This window comes from Protopterus annectens, chromosome 11.part0 (genome assembly GCF_019279795.1).
Source record: "Protopterus annectens isolate FY-2018-M chromosome 11.part0, PAN1.0, whole genome shotgun sequence".
Lineage (NCBI taxonomy): Eukaryota > Metazoa > Chordata > Ceratodontiformes > Protopteridae > Protopterus > Protopterus annectens.
This window is the reverse complement of record NC_056745.1, coordinates 1,454,368,635-1,454,390,324: the sequence shown is the minus strand read 5'-3', so window position 1 is coordinate 1,454,390,324 and position 21,690 is coordinate 1,454,368,635. Positions and strand designations below refer to the sequence as shown.

At 40.9% G+C, this 21,690-nt stretch overlaps 1 protein-coding gene across 6 annotated transcripts in view; it reads left to right on the top strand.

Annotated features, from left to right (window-relative positions):
- Nucleotides 1-21,690, top strand: part of LOC122815900 (alpha-aminoadipic semialdehyde synthase, mitochondrial-like) — a 1,133,057-nt gene that overhangs the window by 513,380 nt on the left and 597,987 nt on the right. For all 6 annotated transcript variants that reach the window (XM_044088750.1, XM_044088747.1, XM_044088751.1 and 3 more), the window contains 3 exons: nt 162-246; nt 334-401; nt 491-637. In XM_044088750.1, coding sequence (XP_043944685.1) covers nt 162-246; nt 334-401; nt 491-637 — 300 coding nt within the window. The remainder of the gene's footprint in view (nt 1-161; nt 247-333; nt 402-490; nt 638-21,690) is intronic.

Below are 21,690 nucleotides of genomic sequence, written 5' to 3'. Positions count from 1 at the left end.
GTTAATGTTTTGTATGTCTGGATCACATTATCATGTTTAGTTGTCCCTATTTTGGGGCCTTTGTCTCCCCATTAGTGTAGGCTTTGTTCAGTTTTCTTGTGCTAAGAGGTTGAGAGGTATGGTTATTAATAAATCATGCTATGTTGTTTATTTTAATACAGGAAATCCGACTTATAGATTATGAGAAGATGGTTGATCAGAAAGGCCTGCGAGTTGTAGCTTTTGGACAGTGGGCAGGTGTGGCAGGTAAGTAGAATTTTATTACACGAACAGATGTTTTAATCCATGTAGTTTAAACTTAAGCATTATTAATCTGCTGTATTTCTGTATCAGGGATGATCAACATATTACACGGACTGGGTCTACGCTTCCTTGCCCTGGGGCATCATACACCATTTATGGTAAATACTGTTATAACAATTGTGATTTGTTGACTGGTACATGTGTTATAATGTGCTTTTCATGGGTGCCTGTCTTTGTTTCATTGCAGCATATCGGCATGGCTCACAACTACAGGAACAGCAGTCAGGCTATTCAAGCAGTGCGAGATGCTGGTTATGAAATTGCACTGGGTTTGATGCCAAAATCAATTGGACCTCTGACATTTGTGTTTACTGGCACTGGAAATGTTTCTAAGGTAAGAAATTCACTGTACCACTTCAACCAAAATTTTTTCACAGCCTATCTAACTCCTGCAAGTGTTTTACAAACATACCTTTGAAACTCTCACCTTGAGTTATTGGTTTCCTTAATAAGCTTATGGCTGTTAATGGGTACACAGATGGTTAGCCTATTAAATTAAGTGTATCCAGAGATGTTTTGCCACAGACTAGCTGTAACATAATAAATGACAAAGTACTCTTCTTTCTAGTCCCCTTGTGATATTTTGAAGCCCAGTGTTATGGTATTTAATGCTCATAGGTTTGCAGCTGTACCATATGAAGAAAAAAGGCAGGGTTTGTGCCTGCAGTATTAGGTACAACACTAAACTGACATCCCGTATATGGTGTGGGCAGATGCCCTTACAGCAAAATTTAATAATTTCATTTTAAACTGGTTTACATGATTTATTTTTTCAGAAAAAATATAGACTACAATGCATTTAAGTCAAAAATTACATTTCCTAGCAGTTGCTCTAAAGAACAGATTTTCAGACTCCGTCACAGTGAGCTTCCATTAAATTACCCCCACCCCAAACAAATCCTTGAACATCCTTAACCTCCCCGTACCAGGAAAAAAAATTATAATCCCAAATACATACATCTGAAATAACCAAGATTTTGACTTAGCACAATATTGATTTGCAATTAATTCCCTAATGTTTTTGTTGGGGGGGTGTCTAGACCACCCAAGAACCTTAGAAAAATGGAAAGAGAAATGTGAAGGGTGTAAGAGAAGGCATCTACTACCTATATAAATGCTAATAGGCATCTAATGCATGAGATGGTCACATTGCAGGCATTAATAATCGTACTTTCGGATAGAGGTCTAGATGACAGTGTTGTAATAAGTTTGATTAGCAAAAATAAGACATGATGAGATGACCATTTTAATGGTCCAATGCACTGAATCTCTGCTTTCCTGCAGAGGTGAACTCAGAGAGAAAAGGACTGAATATTTGTGGTTCAGACAGTGAGCTGAGAAGACTATTTTTACATAACATGATGTGAAGTTTGGGTAAGCGGGAGCTGTCCATCATCATGAGTGGTATTAGGGTGCAGTAATGGCCAAGACAGAGAATTGTTTACAGCAACTGTTATATGAAACAGCCAGAAGCATGTATGTGGTGTTAAGTATTAAGGATGGGCTCAAAGTTGTTCTGTGAAATAAACTTTGGCTGAAAGGTTTTCTATGATTTGGATAAAAACTTATTTTGTGAATTAATTATACTGCTACAGGAGTAAATATAATGCAAAAAAAAAAAGAAACTAACTGCAGTTTTGGAAAATGAGTATATACTAGGCTAATAACCACCAGAGCTTTTATAATCCTAGCTGTGCAGTTCACCCCAATTGTGTCCCTATATATCATGGGCATTTATTAAGAGTGGGTATGTTAGTTGAGAAGTTTCTAAAGGTTATATGGAGGGATGTTAGTCTGGGATATCCTGTCTGCCTCTGTCTATCATGGGCATAGGGGCCAGACTCAGGGTGAATTTCCAGATGTCCTTCAAGGATGCATCTGCAGTCATAACAAATGGGTTGTCCTGTCGTCAGGCAGCCCTTCGGTCGGCCGGATTCCAAAGTCTGGGTCTGGCCTCGGCTGGTGTCGCACTTCACCCGACGTCATCTCTCCTGGTCTTCGGGTATAAAGGCATCAGCCGACGCCATTTTCCTCAGTCTTTCTTGCCGCGTGGCGCCCGAAGCAGAAGCTGTTCGCAAGTGCCGGTCGGTCAGATCCAGAGATTACTACTACCGAATACTACTTCGAAGACTTCTAAAAAGCTAAGTACCCCGTTTGGGGACTCTTTCTTGCCTCAGCCGATGTCAGAAAAAGTAAATAATTGTTTAACTTGTGGGAAACAAATACCTCATAAGGATTTCCACTCGTACTGCCTACCCTGTTTAGGCCCAGACCACGACGTAGCAGCCTGTTTAGCCTGTGCTTCCTTCAACCGACGAACGCTTAGGCGTCGGTCGGAGTTTGCTGAACAGTTTTTCGGCTCAGATTTTGCGTACATTATGCCGTCGGATCCTCCGACTACTCAAATTATTAAAAAACGCAAAGAAAAAGACCGACACTCGCGGTCTGCGGTTTCGGACGAAACCACGGTTAAGCAAACCGCGAGTGTCTCGGTTTCGGCCGAAACCGAGCAAACGGGTCAATCTTCAGCCGAATCCATGACTACTACCGAGGCTCCTGCTACCCTACTTGAATCGGCCTCTGAAGTTTTGCCTACTAATGTGGTTTCTATTGAATTATCAGACACCATCCCTTTGGATGTTTCTACACCAGCACATGGTGCTGCTAGGCCTCCTGCAGCCATGTCTATTAAGGCCTTTGCCAGGGCTAAAGCAGCCAAAACTGCTAAATCAGTGTCTGTTAAGCCCCCCTCACACAGGCCCAGTTCCAGTTCACAAATGCTTACTTTGGCAGAGGATCTCATCTCTTTAATTAGGGGATCCCAATCTCACCCAGACAGGGCCTCTCAGCCTCCAGAAAAGAGACCTAGAGCAGAGCCCCCAGAGCCAGTGTCCACTGATGATTCTTCGGATGACTCAGACATTACAGACCATCCAGAGGATCCTTTTTCTACTTATGAAGATTCCGATGCTGAAGAATCTATTCCTTCTGCCTCTCCTCCAGAAGAATTTTCCTTTGGGGAAACCTTACATGCCATGCGAGAACAATTCCAATGGCAGGGACAAGATTTCTCAGATTCAAGAAAAAGGCTTAGGACCTTTCTACACTTACCACAACATAGGCCCTTAGCTATACCCCCAGTTCTGCCTGTTGTGGATGATGCATTTAATGATGTTTGCACTGCTCCTGATACTTTACCTCCAGCCCCTGCCAAACCAGATAGGTTTTACAGGGTACCAGACACTCATCACCACCTTTACAAAGCTCCACTTGCAGATCCTGAGACTATCTCCCAGGGGCCTAAGGCAGTAGCTTCGACCTCAGCAAAAAACCCTCTCCCTTCTGAAAGGGAATCCAGGTCCTTAGAGAGATGGGGGAAAAAAAGTTTACACCTCTGCTACTCTCTCAGCTAGAGCTTTGAATTGTCAGTTTCATATGATCCAATACCAAGAGTTTATGCTTGATCAGTTAACTAAGAAATTGTCCTCTGATGACTCCTTAGATAAGAAATATGTTTTAGAAATGGTGAATAACATTCAGCATGTTAGTAACCATTCTTTAAAATGTGGCTATGATGCACTGGAGGCTTCATTTAGATCAGCCATGACTGGCACTGTTATAAGAAGGCATGCATGGTTGAAAGAACAGGTCTTGCCGGATCATGTTAAAGCAAAGCTGTTAGATGCTCCTATGGATAAGGCCAGTCTATTTGGTACTCCTGCTCAGCAAGTAATGAAGAAAATGGAAGAGAAGGCAAAATCTGTACAAACAGTTAAGGATTTCTTACAGGTTCAGCCCCCAAGGTTTAGCAGGAACTGGCCTTCCAAAAATTGGTCCTTTCCAGACTCCTCAAAATCTCAAAGAGGCAGGAATAGACATGCCAGAGGCAGAAATCAATCCAGAGGAGGTGCCTACAGAGGACGCCAGTGGCAAGGCAATAACCAGCGAGGCACAGACACAACCACTGCCACTGCACCAGGACAATCACAGTGACTTGGCTCTGACACCGCCTACCAGGGAACAAATAACAGCACCCTTAGGCGGGAAGTTAGCTTTATTTTCAAAAAATTGGCACTATATCACAAAAGACAAATGGATTTTGCAGACCATAGACCAAGGCTACAGGTTTCACTTCCACACCTTAAAAGTGAAAAGAGGAATGCCAAACCTACCTCCAAATCAAAAAACAGAAGCTCTAAAACAGATAGCTCAATTAACAAAGATGAGAGCTGTGGAAAGAGTACCACTAACAGAACAGGGCAAAGGATTTTACTCCAGACTCTTCCTAGTACCAAGAAAAGAGAAAAGTTGGAGACCTATTCTCGATCTGTCCGTCTTAAACACATTCATCATTGTCCCAAAATTCAAAATGCTGACCCTTCAGCAACTTCTTCCCATGCTGGGCAAGGAGTTTTGGCTGGTAACTCTAGATCTCAAGGAGGCATACCTGCACGTCCCCATATGACCAAATTGCAGAAGATACCTCAGATTTCTTGCAGGATCAGAGCATTATCAATTCTCAGCATTGCCCTTTGGCTTATCTACTGCGCCCAGAGTATTCACAAAATGCCTGGCATCAGTAATCGCTCATTGCAGGCTACAGGGAATCCAAATTTATCCATACCTGGACGACTGCCTGATACAAGCGGACAACAAAAGCAAACTGACAAAAGACTTACAAAGAGTCATTTGCTTACTACAAGCCCTGGGATACACAGTCAATTTAAAAAAGTCAAGACTGATACCATCCCAAACAAGAACATTCTTGGGTGCGGAATTGGACACAGTAAAACAGATGGCATTCCTAACTGCAGAAAAACAAGAACAACTCCCTCTTTACTTCTTGGCATTAACAAAACAGAACAAACTAACAGCAAGAAAAGTACTGCAGGCCTTGGGCTTCATGGCATCATGCATAATCCTGGTCCCCCATGCCAGACTGCATATGAGAAAGCTACAGTGGTACCTAAAGAATTTATGGTCTCAACACAGGCACAGCTTAGAAACAGAGATCCCACTAATCCCATGCCTGAAGCAAGAGTTTCTATGGTGGGCTCAAGCATGCCAGTCAAATTCAGGCTTGCCTTTCCACAACTTCCAAGCAAGCCAAACCATCACAACGGACGCCTCAGATCTAGGCTGGGGGGCACACATGCAAGACAAATGCATACAAGGATTATGGACTCCAGACCAGCTGCACCTGCACATAAATCAAAAAGAAATGCTGGCAGTAAAACTAGCAATCCAGAATTTCAGACCATTCCTCAAAGAAGGCCATTTGATGATAAGGACAGACAACACCACAGTCATGTGGTACATCAACAAACAGGGAGGCACCCATTCATACCCCCTATGCAGAATGACTCTGGACCTTTGGAATATGGCTCTGAGCTACAACATCCAGTTACAGGCAATATTTGTACTGGGAAAAGAAAACATCCTAGCAGACATGTTAAGCAGAACTACCTCGGATGCTCACGAATGGATGCTACACCCGGACATCTTCAAGGCCGTCACAAAGAAATGGAGAATGCCACAAATAGACCTATTCGCATCCCCACTCAATCACCAGCTCAGGAAATTCTGCACAAGGACATACCACCCACTAGCCTGGAAGGTGGACTCTCTATCCTTCAGTTGGAAGGGCCTGACAGCATATGCATTTCCACCTCTCCCTTTGATGCACAAGGTACTACTGAAAATCAAAGAGGAACATCCAAGGATAATTCTGATAGCTCCAAATTGGCCAAGACAACACTGGTACCCATTGCTGAGGAGCATGTCTCGGGGGAGGACGTGGACACTACCCCTGATGCCTTTGATGAACTCAGAACAACTACAACATCATGCATCCAAACCTAAAAACTCTGCAACTGACTGCCTGGAACATCACATAACAGCAACTACACCAGACTTATCCCAAAGGGTGAAAGACATTATCCTTGAAGCCCGCAGACCTTCAACAAGAAGGAACTATGCAGGAAAATGGAAAAGGTTTGTCATTTGGAGTACTGAAAGAGGAAAAGATGTGTCAAAGATAGACATTGCTAACATCCTGGAGTACTTGGCAGAGCTTCTACATACAGGCCTGTCCTATTCCTCCATCAAGATACATGCATCAGCCATTTCTGCAGAATACAGCTTCGATCCCCCTGTCTTCTCACATCCTCTACTCAGGCAGTTCCTCAGAGGAATCAAGAATGTAAAACCTCCTAGGAAACCACCATTACCAGCATGGGACTTGAACTTTGTGTTGGTCAAAGTTATGCTTCAATAGGGTTAAGGATGTACTTTGCTTCACATGGATAGGGAGCCTGTTCCAGAGCATAGGGATCCTATGAGACACATACCTGTCTAACCAACATGTCTTGTAATGTTACAAGCAAAATTTAAATGCTTAGATCTCATGGTTTGCAAAAGGTCCAGCAGAGCTGGATCTAAGGAAGCGTTGTATGACCGACATAGACTACCTCTCAGTAACCTGTAGGAGACAAAGTATAGAGATAAGCCTGCAAGGTGATCTGCGATTAGACCTTGGCTTCTCCTGTAAGCAGAAATGTGCACCTATTGAAATTCCCAGGAACACTCAGTCTTACCATGTCACCCACACAAACTACTTTTCTCTATTTTAGTACAATGGGAACATTACTAAGCTGTCCAATTTACTTATGTACTGTCTTGTCTTTGCAAACTAATAACTACAAATTTTTAATTTACAAATAAAAATAAAATAATAACGTTGGGTATTGGCATCATGGTTAAAGTTGTTACCTCACATCAAGACATAATAGCTGAATGTGCTAACAAGGTGATGACTATCTCTAAATAATTAACAGCTCTACACAGTTTTGTAAAAAGACTTAATGTTACACTATCATGGTCTGTACAAACACTCATGCTATCAGGGACTCCCTAAAACATAAAACTTATACTTAATCAATTAATATTGCTACATAAAAAAAGGGAAAATACAAACTGCAGTGCATTCTTTATACAATAAAACACACACAGACACACATAAAAAGACCAACCAGTTTACCCTTGTGCAAATGACAGAAGCATTTATGAGCCTTCCTAATTAACACACAGTAAACAGCGCATGAAATGACTGCCATTACCACACTCTGAAGTAAAAAAATGATATAATTAACAAAACAAAAAACATGGTGCTAAACTTTTATCTAATAAGTGACTATTTGACAAAATACTAGAGATAACAAAATCATCCGTCAGCCACCAAGAACAGTTCAAGACCAGCAACATGAAGTGTAACACCATAAAACTTTCCAAAGAAACAAAGACAAGCATAAGCATTCATAGGTGAATACTAGGCTAACTGCCCTGGAAGGCCATTTTAAGCCTAGCCAATAACCCCCAGGTCAGAATCAAACCCTGTACCTTGTGTCTGTGAGACAAAGACATTAACTATTATGCCAAATCAAAAAAACTCTCCTTGCATCAAGATTATATCACCCTAGATGGAACTCAAACCCACAATCATTGGCTTAGAAGGCTAATTCCATATCTATTAGGCCATTGGGGCCTGATACTAGCCATACACTTGAAAAACAAAAAAAAGTAACATTAATAGAATATCAACAAGCCAACAAAAAGATGTATTGAAATGACATCTAAAGAATTGCAAATCCAAGATTAAGAAAATAAGGAGGGAAATAAATATATGAAAACAAACAAAATAGGCTATAAACATATCTGAAACTGTCAAAAACAAAAGTACAATATAGACTTGAATAATATTACCACAGAGAGCCTATGCTCCTTGTAAGAGAATTCTATGCTGTAGTAATAAAAGCAAATGGAAAAATATGTTATAAGTGCATTTGTAACCATATGAGCAGGACTGAACAGATGTATAAACAACCCACCAATAAATAAAAACATCTACCTAATAACTGACATGTCTAACAAATGCTAATAATGTATTTAAAGCAGTAATTTAAAAAAGTATAGCTGAAGTTAAATGATGCAGCAGAACACCACAAACCACCAACAATACAAGAAACAATACAACTAAGGAACAACCGACCATTTTCCTGAAACATAGCAGAGGGACTCATCATGAAGGTGTGGTTTAATATCCAAATAAACTTTGCAAGATGTAGAAATGAAGAAGTAAGATACCTCACACAAGACAGTGTCACATTAAAAAGACATAAAGATGGCACACAGTACACAGCAAATACATTTTCAGCAAATACACCAAAAAACATACAGAACATTTTAACCACACAAAACAATTCCTCAGAGGATTTATGTGTGACATCTCCACAGACCCCCTATATCCTATAAAAATTTTCAAGAAATGCCTTAAAAAAATACCATCTAATACAACAGTGCTTTTCCACTTAAAAAGGCATCCATAACATATACTGGACAGAATACAAACCTGGTACACAACACAGCCTATCGGAGTTAACTACCTAACATAAATGTTACCAGAAATTTGTAAACAAGCAAATCTGTCAAAAAGATATGCAAACTACACCAAACAGCAACAACGGTAACCTTACTTTTGCACTCACGAATGGAAGCACATCAAATAATGAGCATTACAGGTCATAAGAGTGAAACATCAATACACCCCTATTACCAGTCATCAATATATGAATTCAAAGTATAGAGGAAAATAATATAAGAAACATATCCACAAAGAAAGGAAAACCAGTAAATGAAGAAACTGCAAATACTGAAATAGACAATGGACCAATAAAAAATGAAATTCCATACTGTTATTTTTTGTATTTCTGTATTGCCTTTCTATATTTTGAATACTGTAGTTTGTTTTCTTTACCTTGTGTTTTGCTTGCATTCTGTTTTAACAGCATATTAAAACTTCAAAAGAGACCACAGCTCTCTCTGTTCTGAGTCAGGCAGAATTTTTTCCCTCCCTTCCACCCATTTAAGTTGTCTTGTTAAATACCACTGTCTTTCTAGTTGCTCGCCTCTTATGTTAATCTGACCATATATCTCATTTCTCTCTACTTTCACTGGCTTATGTGAGTAATCACAAAACCATCACTTTTGAAATCCCACCCCTTCAATTATTTAAATTTATTGGCCATCCTACAGTATTTCATAGTACCAAAATACAAAAGTAACCACCCCTTTCAGTCCATCTTGCTGTTTTAAAAATAGAAACTCTCCACTAAACCTTAACTTTTTAAACAGGTAAAACTCAAGTTACCTACTTTCATATCTAACTTCTCTAGTGCACACTGCAGAGTGCATTCTTTTCAATCTTACCTTTAATCATCCCTGTTACTAGCACTTTCTCTAATACCTAAAAAGATCATCTCTACTTGACTCCAAGTAGACTTTTCTCTATCTGTTAAACCTAGCACTTGCTCCTACAGTACTTATTACCTTGATACGGCACTCTTATAGATAGCACCCCAAAAAGGCAAACCCCATTTCTCGGTCACCCACGTCCCCCGGAATCTCTTTTAAAGTTTTTTTGTCTAGTCCTTCTAGCATGTCGAGGGATCAGTTGCTAGTGTCCTCTCCTGCTCAGCTGGTGAACCTGGGAATATTGAGGCAATGTTACAATTGCCTCATGTACACAGACAACCCTCTCCTCCTCCCACAAAACACAAATACATGCGAGAGATGCAACTATACGGCCAAACTGGAGGCTGAGCTCTCTCAACATAGGACTGGAAAGACCAGTCAGGAGGAGAAGGTTACCACACACACTATAGACCCAGTCTCACATAGTACGATCACAACCTCAAATCATACACATAACCACACAAAGACATACTCGGCGGCTCTGATCAAAAATCTACCAAAACAGCAGAGGCCACCAAAGCAGACACCCAAACAACCACCACCTCAGAACACAACACCTGCAACACATAGACCTCACAGTCAGAGGGTCAAACAGTCACAGCCCTTAAGGCCAAACACAATGCCAGACACACTAGTCATTGGTGACTCCATAGTCAGACACACTGACGTCCCGCTCACCAGACTGAGTAAGGAGAAGGTCACAGTAAGCTGCCTGTCGGGCGCTAGAATCTGCCACATAACGCAAGCACTCAGGTCTCTCAACAGCAGGTACAAATATGACTCAGTCATTGTCCACGCTGGTGTAAACGACCTGAGACGTACCTCCTTGGACTACATGAAAAGAGACATTGAGGAGCTCTCTGATTATGTAGCCCAGGCAGGTATGACCCTGACCTTGAGCAGTATCCTACCTTCACCAAGAATGATGCCACAATACAGAGATAAGATGATCAGCTTTAACAATTGGCTTAAACTCTGGTGTCATTCAAAGGGGATCCAATGTCTGTCTGCCTGGGATGACATGCTGGACAAGCCACGCTGCTTCGCAAGGGACGGCTTGCACCTGTCATCCCTGGGATTCCGGATATTGGCAAAGGCTCTTGCCACCCCCATAGTGCCTTTTTTAGGCAAGGCTCAAATTCTAAACCTACCACCCTAGAACACAAAAAAGGAAAAAAACTAAGGGTAATGCTGCTCAATGCCAGACGTCTAAATCTCAAAATGCACGCACTCTAGGCCCTTCTCAGTATGGAGAACATCGATGTCTGTGCAGTGACAGAAACCTGGTTCAAGGCTCCTGAGAGCACCCCAGCACTATCAGGTTTTACCTCTTATCATGCGTTCAGGCCCCAAAATCTGGACAATACCAAGAAAGGAGGGGGGGTATCCATATTCATCAAGGACACCCACACCTCAAGACTGGTGGCAACACACGATGCATCGGAGACCATCCAGGTGCAATTAACCATAGGCAAGACTGCTCTGCAAATTGTAGCATGTTACAGGCCACCCTCACAAACTCAGGAACCTCACATGGCCTTCCTGAAAACACTAGAGGGGATAAATGTATCACCAAACACCATCATACTAGGTGACTTCAATTACCCTAATATAGACTGGGAACACTACTCAAGCCCAAACACCCTAGCCCAAAAGTTCCTGGAATTCATAAACTCAAATGCCATGGAACAACTAGTCACCATCCCCACAAGAGGAGAAAACATACTTGATCTCATCATCACGAACATGGGAGCACAATGTTCAACACCGAAGTATACCCCTCACTGGTGAGATCAGATCACAAACTAATCTCGCTGGAGGTCCTCATCCCACCCCACCTGAAATAAAAAGACCACAGTAAAGAACTTCTCGAAGCCGACTTCACACTTCTAAAGACTAGTGTGGTCTCCTTTAAGGCCCCGAGGCATGGAAAACAGTACTCAAGCCGCTGAATCACTTACAAATGCCTTCTACCAGCACCTGCAGGACTGCATGGATAAGGCAATCCCAAGCAAAACAAAGACTCTTTGTACCAAAGGCAAGCATCCAGTCTGGTGGACCCCAGCCATAAACAAACTCTACAACAAAAGGAGGAAGCTACTACAAGATAGAGCAAAATCCTTAAAAGGTAAGACACCCTTGATCACTATAAGTAAAAAACTAAGAGCTCTCATAAAATCATCCAAAGCAAATTTTGAGAGAAAAATAGCTAAAGACTCAAAAGACAACCATAAGGCCTTCTTTAGCTATGTTAGAAACCTGGGAGGAAACTCCCAGATATGCTCAGAACTAGTTCAAAATGATGTGAAAATTACTGATCCTACAGACATTGCCAACATACTGGCTGACAGGTTCAGTGCAAACTCCCTCCCCCCCAAAAGGAGAGATATCTATACCAAGCGATTGCAGCCCCCCAAACATGTCCAACGCCCAAGTGAGAACTGCTCTCTCCAAAGCAAAAAACACAGCATCCATGGGACCTGATGGTGTCCCCGGCTGTGTGCTCCACGAACTCAACGAGGAATTAAACCCACAGCTAGGACAGCTGTTTAATCATAGACTTACCTCTGGATACATACCCAGGGAGTGGCGCACTGCAACTGTGGTCCCACTTCACAAAGGCGGTGCCTCCACCGACCCTGGAAATTACCGGCCCATTAGCTTGACAAGCCTTATCTGCAAAGCCATGGAGAGGATCATAATGGACCTCATAAATAAAGACATAGGGAATTTGCAGACTTTGGATCCATCCCAGTTTGGCTTTGTCAAAGGCAGATCATGCCTTCTAAACTTGGTTGACTTTTCGAAACAGTCACCAAAGCCATTGATGAGGAAAGGCAGTCCATACAGCCTACCTCGATCTGGTGAAGGCCTTCGATACAATACCCCACTCGGGTATCATTGAAAAACTCATCAGCTTAAATGTTAACCCATACATCACAAGATGGGTTGCAAACTGGCTGAGTGACAGAACCCACAGGGTCAGAGTTGCTGGCGCCATGTCAGACTCAAAGCCTGTCACAAGTGGTATACCACAGGGCTCAGTCCTGGGCCCACTCTTGTTTGGCATCTACTTTTCCGAAGTACAAGCAAACACAGGAGGGTTATGGCTGACAAAGTTTGCAGATGACTGCAAACTGGGCGCCATAGTAGAAAACACATCTGACACAGATATCCTTCAGAAGGGTCTCACAGAAACGGATAACTGGTGCCAGAGCCATGGCCTAAAGTTAAATGTCAAAAAATGCATAGTCATACCCTTCGGGAAAAACAAGGTTACCCCTAGCTTCCAAATAGGTGGCAATCCACTGAGCACAGAAGAAGTTATCAGGGACCTGGGGACAGAGGTTGATAGTAGTCTGTCATTCGACACCCATGTAGCTAAAGTAGTTAGGAAGACCTTCTACATTGCCCACCTTATCATGAAGGGATTCTCATCTAGATCAAGGGAGGTCATAGTCTCCCTATACTCATCACTCATCAGACCAATGATTGAGTACAATGCCCCATTCGGAATGTATCTGACCCGACACTTGCAGCAGCTGGAGAGGCCACAAAAGTTCCTCACCAAAAGGATAAAGGGTCTCAAACATCTGTCCTATGCTGCCCGACTGGAAGAACTCCAGCTCTATTCAGTCACTTACCGCTTGCTCAGAGGTGACCTTTGCCTAACATACAAGGCCATGTCAAACCCAGATTTGATGAATATGCTTCACCTCAAAAATCTAGATCCGTCAGAGCCACAAGGGCGGAGACTTAAACCTCGACACGGCTATTAATAGGATGTGCTGGAGGGATAGATTCATCACCCAAAGACTCCCTATGCTGTGGAATAAAATCCCGGTATATGTGAGGCAGAGCACCTCGCTGGCCTTGTTCAAGAGAAATCTTGACCAATGGATGGGAGATCGCAGATATACCCCAGGGATTACCTCAGTATCACTGCTCGACAGAGGCACAGCAAAATAATGGGTATAGTTCCCCATACTAAAGGGGTGGCGTAAGCCACAAAATTATGGGCTAGGCTTGTAAATGCCCTCGGGCAGATAGCCTAGTATGAACCTATGAACCTATAACACAGAAACACCAAACTATTAAAACGCATCAGAAACGCTACCAGCAACCACTGAAAAAAATAAATTATGGAATATGGTTCAAGGCTCCTGAGAGCACCCCGGCACTATTAGGTTTTACCTCATATCATGCGTTCCGGCCCCAAAACCCGGACCACACCACAAAAGGAGGGGGTGTATCCATATTCATAAAGGATACCCACACCTCCAGGTTGGTGGCAACGCACGAAGCTTTGGAAACCATCCAGGTGCAACTAACCATAGGCAAAACTGCTCTACAAATTGTAGCATGCTACAGGCCACCCTCTCAAACTCAGGAACCCCACACAGCCTTCCTGAAGACACTGGAGGGTATAAATGTATCTCCAAACACCATCATATTGGGTGACTTCAACTACCCGAATATAGACTGGGAACATTACTCAAGCCCTAACTTTCTAGCCCAACGGTTCCTGGAGTTCATAAATTCAAATGCCATGGAACAGCTAGTCACTGTTCCCACGAGAGGAGAAAATATACTAGATCTCATTGTCACAAACATGGGGACAAAATGCTCCACACCGAAGTATATCCCTCATTGGTGAGATCTGATCATAAACTAATCTCACTGGAAATCCACATCCCGCCCCCAGCCCAAAGAAAAAGACCATAGTGAAGAACTTCTCTAAAGCAAACTTCACACTACTCAAGACTGGTGTGGTATCCTTCAAGGCCCCTTAGCCAGTGGAAACCACAACCCAAGCTGCGGAAGCCCTTACAAATGCCTTCTATGAACACCTCCAGGACTGCATGGATCAGGCAATCCCAAATAAAACCAAGCCTCTTTCCACAAAGGGCAAACGTCCAGTCTGGTGGACCCCAGCCATTAACAAACTTTACAATAAGAGGAGAAAGCTATTACATGATAGAACAAAATCCATAAAAGGGAAGTCACCCCTGATCATTATTAGTAAAAAAATACGAGCACTCATAAAATCAACTAAGGCCAATTTTGAGAGAAAAATTGCCATGGATTCAAAGGACAATCATAAGGCCTTTTGCAGCTATGTTAGGAACCTGGGTGGAAACTCCCAGATATGCTCAGAAATAGTCCAAAATGATACAAAAATCACTGAACCCACAGACATTGCCAACATACTGGCAGACAGGTTCAGTGCAAACTTCACCCCCCTCCCCCCCCCTAAAGGAGAGATAACTATCCCAGCCGAGTGTAGCCTCCCGGACATCTCAAATGCGCAGGTGAAAGCTGCTCTCTCTAAAGCTAAAAACACAGCATCAATGGGACCGGATGGTGTCCCCGGCTGTGTGCTACACGAGCTAAATGAGGAATTAAACCCGCACATAAGGCAGCTGTTTAATCTCAGCCTTACCACAGGATACATGCCCAAGGAGTGGCATACGGCAACTGTTGTCCCACTCCACAAAGGCGCCCTCACGGACCCTGGTAATTACCGCCCCATAAGCTTAACAAGTCTAGTCTGCAAAGCTATGGAGAGGATCATAATGGAGCTCATAAACAAAGATATAGGGGACTTGCAGACATTGGACCCGACCCAGTTTGGCTTTGTCAAGGGAAGATCATGCCTTTTGAACTTGGTCGACTTCTTCGAAACAGTCACCAAGGCCATTGATGAGGGAAAGGCAGTCCATACAGCCTACCTTGACCTTGCAAAGGCTTCGACACAATACCCCACTCGGTATTGTAGAAAAACTTACCAGCTTAAATGTAAACCCATATGTCACAAGATGGGTTGCAAACTGGCTTAAGGACAGAACCCACAGGGTTAGAGTTGCTGGCGCTGTGTCAGACTCCAAGCCGGTCACAAGTGGTGTCCCACAGGGCTCGGTCCTTGGCCCCTATTGTTTGGCATCTACTTCTCAGAAGTACAGGCCAACATAGGAGGACTTTGGCTGACAAAGTTTGCAGGCGACTGCAAACTGGGCGCCATAGTGGAAAGTGCATCAGACACGGATATCCTTCAGAAGGGACTCACGGAAACAGATAGCTGGTGCCAGAGCCATGGCCTGAAGTTAAACGCCAAAAATGTATAGTCATACCCTTCGGGAAAAACAAGGTAACCCCAAGCTACCATATAGGTGGCAATCCACTAAGCACAGAAGAGGTTATCAGGGACCTGGGGACCCAGGTTGACAGTGGCCTTTCTTTTGACACTCACATTGCTAAAGTGGTTAGAAAGACCTTCTACATTGCCCACCTGATCATGAAGGGATTCACATCCAGATCTAGTGAGGTCATTGTTCCCCTGTACTCTTCACTTATCAGACCAATGATCGAGTACAATGCCCCATTCGGGATGTATCTCACCCGACATCTGCAGCAATTGGAGAGACCCCAAAAGTTCCTCACCAAAAGGATAAAGGGACTCCAAAATCTGTCATATGCTGCCAGATTGAAGAAACTCCAGCTCTATTCAGTCGCATACCGTCTGCTCAGAGGTGACATGTGCCTGACATACAAGGCCATGTCCAACCCGGAATTAATGGACATGCTCCACCTCAAAAAATCCAAATCCACCAAAACCACTAGAGCAAGAGACTTAAACCTTAGCACGGATATAAATAGGACGTGCTGGAGAGATAGATTTATCACTCAGAGGCTCCCTATGCTGTGGAATAAAATCCCGGTCCATGTGAGGCAGAGCACCTCGCTGACTCTGTTCAAGAGAAATCTAGACCTGTGGATGGGAGATCGTAGGTTTACCCCGGGAATCATCTCTGTGTCACTGCTGGACAGAGGCACAACAAACTAATGGGCACAGTATTTTTTCATATAAGGGGTGGCGTAAGCCACAAAAATTTGGGCTAGGCTTATAAATGCCTTAGGGCAGATAGCCTAGTATAAACCTATGAACCTATGAACCTATGAATAGTAAACAATAGTAAACTCCTCCTTTTCTCTCCTACTAAGAAATCCCCTCCATTGAATTTCTCAGTTAACTCTACCAATAAAACTATTATATCCCCTGAACCATCCACCAAACTGTTAGGAGTCACCATTGACAATAATCTGAACTTTGACATCCATATTAACAATACTATAAAAACTGTCAACAAAATGCTAGGCTCTCTCTATAGGATAAAATCCTTTTTCCTACCTTCAGCTTGAACCACAATAGCACACACTCATGTAATCTCTTCTCTTCTTTATGCCTCACCTATTTTTACTAACCTATCTAAAAATAATCTTAACAAATTGGAAATGTCCTACAATAATATTGCCAGATTTGCAACAGGAAACCCATTTAGAACCCACCACTGCCTCAATTTAAAGCAGCTAGGATGGCTTGAACTACAAAATCTAATTAAATTCCATCAGCTAACCATAGCCCACAACACTCTTCACAAACCTTCCAAAACACCTATTCTCTCCACACTAATCACTACCTATAAAAACCTGGAATCCTTAAGGTCTTCTCAGAAACTTCTAGTATATACTACTAAAACAAACAATAAAGCTGGTGACTCCCTTTTTTCTAATATAGTTGGAAAAGCCTGGAACCTCCTTCCAAATGAATTCTCCACACTTTCCTCACTATCCTGTTTCAAAAACAAATTGAAAGTATTCCTCAATACACACTGGTTATACCCATGCTCTAAACCTGACTAGTCTAAGTGTCTCTATATAGTCTACTCTTCCTAACCCGTCTACTCAATAAAAGCAACTCCTTCCTTTTTAAACGATGTTACTAATTATCTCTTGACTACCTTGATTGTATTTACATTCCTTTATTATGCCTGTATTCTGCACTGTAAATTTAAATTGTACTTGCATCCTTTGTTATGCCTGTATTCTGCACTGTACATTTTACTGTGATAACCTGTTATACATACTGTTAATAGCTTTTATCTAGCTCATGTATCCTTAGTTGTTATTGTGTTAATTTCATTGTCCCAGCTTGGAGCTTAACTCCCCGGGCCTCTACTGAAAATGGACATGTATCCAGTTGGACTAGCCCGGTAAACAAATGTAAAATAAAAAAAAAAATAAAATAAATCATACAAAAGCTGGAAATAAGTAAATACATTTATGATTATACATGACTAAAGACATGCATGCATAAATTGTACATACAAATAGACGTAAACATAATATCTCATTACACGTATTACACTAAGAAGAACTCAAGCCAACAAGTGAAGACAGACAGCAAACACATCTGAAACAAAAGAGAAATGTAAAAGGAAGCAGAAAAACATCTAACCTTAGTAAAAAAGTGTCAAACATACATTCACTTCTATCTTTATTTTTCTAAATGTTTTGCTGAAATGATAACTTGAATTAAAGTAAAAGATGTAAAAGAAAAAGTTGAAGTAAAAGTGTAGAACTATTTTTCTTAAAAGTGTAAGACTAAATTAAACATGCATAAAATTGAATAACAACAAAGACACAAAATGGAATGCAAAACTAGCACAATTGTACAAAAGCAAAAACCTATGCCTGGATGCGGGTAATGCTTCATTTTCCCACTGTTGGCTTTATTTGTCAATTGAAGTTTGACCTTGTGACCAAACCATGCCATCTATGCATAAACAAAGCATTATCCATGCCCAGACACAGGATATTGCTAAACAAGAAGATTGTAGATTACAAATTATTAATTTGATAGTGTACTTGGCATAAATGCATTTATATTACATATTACATAATGGAGAAAAACTAGAGAGGGATAACGTTGGCGTGATGTCATGCAAAAGCTATGAAAAGGTATAGACAAAGATGAGTAAAAGGAAGAGAAGTAATGAAAACATGGAAATCAACATGTGAAAAAAGTATAGAATACAGGCATAGGTAAAGGTGTAGCACAAAAATCGAATGAATAAATTAGGAAGAAATATTATTATCTGAAGCCATGGGATGAGATAATGGTACAGAAAAGAGAAGAGGGTAATTAAGGATAAAAAAGAAAGTTTTAAGGGAATAAAGGAAACTGTGAATTTTGCCTGGAGATTTATGTTAAAATATCAGTGAAAAAGAGAGATGCAGTATTGACAAATGAGTGAAAAAAATGTGTAGGTTATGAATGAACAATGGAGCATATATGATTAGGGTGTAACAGGGTAAAAGAAGTTTAGGAAGGGTTAAGGAAGAATAGCAAAATAAATATTTTAAAAATGTAGTCTTAGATATAATAGGATATTGATAATATGGAAATATTCAAAAGGCCAAAAGGATGAAATGAATAAAATAAGAATGCAGTGGGGGCTGTTTGGAATTCTAGATATGAAGAGTTATTGTATAAAAATAAGTGGATTAGTAGGTTAGTTTTTGAGAGAACAGGAAGGTGGTTGTGGGGGGGGGGAAAGGGTGCAGGAGAAATTGTATAAAACAGATGTATTATGTTGTGATGATGTGAATATAGAAATAAGTGTAAATATTTCATGGTGTGCATCTGTGTGTGTGTGTGTGTATGTGTGTGTGTGTGTGTGTGTGTGTGTGTGTGTGTGTGTGTGTGTGCATGTGTGTTTGTGTGTGTGTACATATACATAAATATAGATAGGTGTATAAGTGTATAACACTTTGTCATATGCTCATATAAATGAAACATGAGTTTGAGCAAAACTTTTTGATCTTCAAAAGATAAAAAATACAAAAAAATTAAAATAATAATAAAATAAACAGCATTTTTTGCACGTGGAGAACACCCTCTGCTAATCTATTTCTTCTGCAGAATTTGATTCTTTTTCATCAACTTACAATAGCTCACAAAATCCTGTACAAACCCTCTAAAACTCCCATACTCACTACCCCTATTACCCCTTAAAGTAATCTGAAAAGCTTACACTCTTCAAATAAACTACTCATATCATCCACTAAATCCAACAATATGGCTGGTAATTCCTTGTTCTCTAACGCAGTTGGGAAAACCTGGAACTCTCTTCCTGAAAATCTTACTGCAATTTCCTCACTTCGAAATTTTAAATGTCAACTCAAACTTCACCTCAAAACTCAATGGCTCTGCCTCTGCATTAAGCCTGATTAACATTGTATGCGCATCTACCTACTTTACTAATCGCTTCCTCCAAACTTAACTTTTGCTCCCATGCTATCACTTCTCTGCTAACAGCCTAACAATTTTATAAGCATCTAAAGATCTTTTATCCTTGAGGAAAATCTCTCCTATTATAAACAACCTTTCTACATATGTTTTCCTTTGGTATTGCATTTAAATTCCTGATACCATGTTTGTAACTAAATTTTTTTTTCACTAGTTTCTTTAAATTGTACCACTGCAATTAATGTTTTTTGATGTGGAGCTTTTCTTCCTGGGCATCTGCTAAAAATGGACATATATCCAGTTGGACTAGCCCGGTCAACAAATGTAAAATAAAATAAAATAGAAATAAAATAATTATATATACCAACACTAGTGTGGGAGAAGGGCAAATTCCCCACTCACCACTATTCTCAGTCTTGCACAGAAAAAAAAAAATGTCAGTGTGAGATAAGTTGATTTTCGATCAGCTATAACAGCTTTTTTTCTGTGTGAGGAATGCACCATTTGACAACCCAAATGACACTTATATATATATATATATATATATATATATATATATATATATATATATATATATATATATATATATATATATATATATATATATATATATAAAACCCTTACTATTTATGCAGGGGTATATACGGGGTACATTTCCCAGTCAGTAAGTATAGCATATTGTGAATGAGAGGACTGTGACAGCAGAGAGTGTTCTGGTGAAGCCTGGATTTTTATAGCTTTAGAGGTTTTTCCACAGAACATCTTTTAGCCTTGGACGCTATTGAAGGCTGTCAAACAGCAGATGAAGAAGTTCTTTGGTGTATTATTGTAGGAGGTGTTCAGGTAGATGCCATTCCACTCTTGGCTGCTATGACCTGTTTAATTATTTGGTATGGATACAGGTGTAACTGATCCAATGAGCACCCATACAGATAAGAACATTAGTGCATGTTCACACTGGAGATCAGAACTAAATTCTCAGGAAGGAAATTCATTGTTGCCAAGTTTAAATATCATAGTTAGAAAGAAAACATTCAGCAAAACAGCTACAGAGAAGCTTTGGAGAGCAACTTTTAAAAGTGTTCTGGATAACTCTGTGCAGATCAGAGTTGAAAAAATGCTGGAACAGAACCAGTTCAGGTTAAGACTTAGAGTCGTTTGCTGCTGGGGACCATCATGAATCCATTTCTCTTTTTAAAGATTACAATGATAAACAGAAACTGTTGGGAACTGCAGATTTAACAGGTAGCTGTTTTACTGCAGTTCCAGTTAGAAACTTGAAAAATAAAACTAGTGGTAAAATATGCATTCAGGTTTTTAATATATAAAACATGTCAGCACTTTCATATCATCCACTTTTTATAGAACTCCCTTTAAAAGCTACCCTGCTGATACAGCCTTCTAACTGAATCACACTGCAGCCCTGTAGTGCTCAAGGACTCTTACATTTAGTATAGATTTAAGTGATCCCATCCTTCACTTCTTCTGTGCTGCTAATGTCTAGAAGTGTCATCCAGTAAATGTCTGTTAATATCTCCTCTTGCAATTCAAAACAATATGTCCCACTACTTGATAAATACACAGCCAGGTTAGTGACTGCTTCTTGAATGCATTATTCAAACGTCTCTTTTCTGCTTCTTGAATGCATTATTATTCATATGTCTCGACTGCTTCTTGAATGCATTATTTGTACTTCTCTTTTCTGCTTCTTGAATGCATTATTCGTACATCTCTTTTCTGCTTCTTGAATGCATCATTCGTACATCTCGGCTGCTTCTTGAATGCATTATTCATACCTCTCAACTGCCTCTTGAATGCATTATTCATACGTCTCGACTGCTTCTTGAATGCATTATTCATACGTCTCGACTGCTTCTTGAATGCATTATTCGTACGTCTCTTTTCTGCTTCTTGAATGCATTATTCGTACGTCTCTTTTCTGCTTCTTGAATGCATTATTCGTACATCTCGGCTGCTTCTTGAATGCA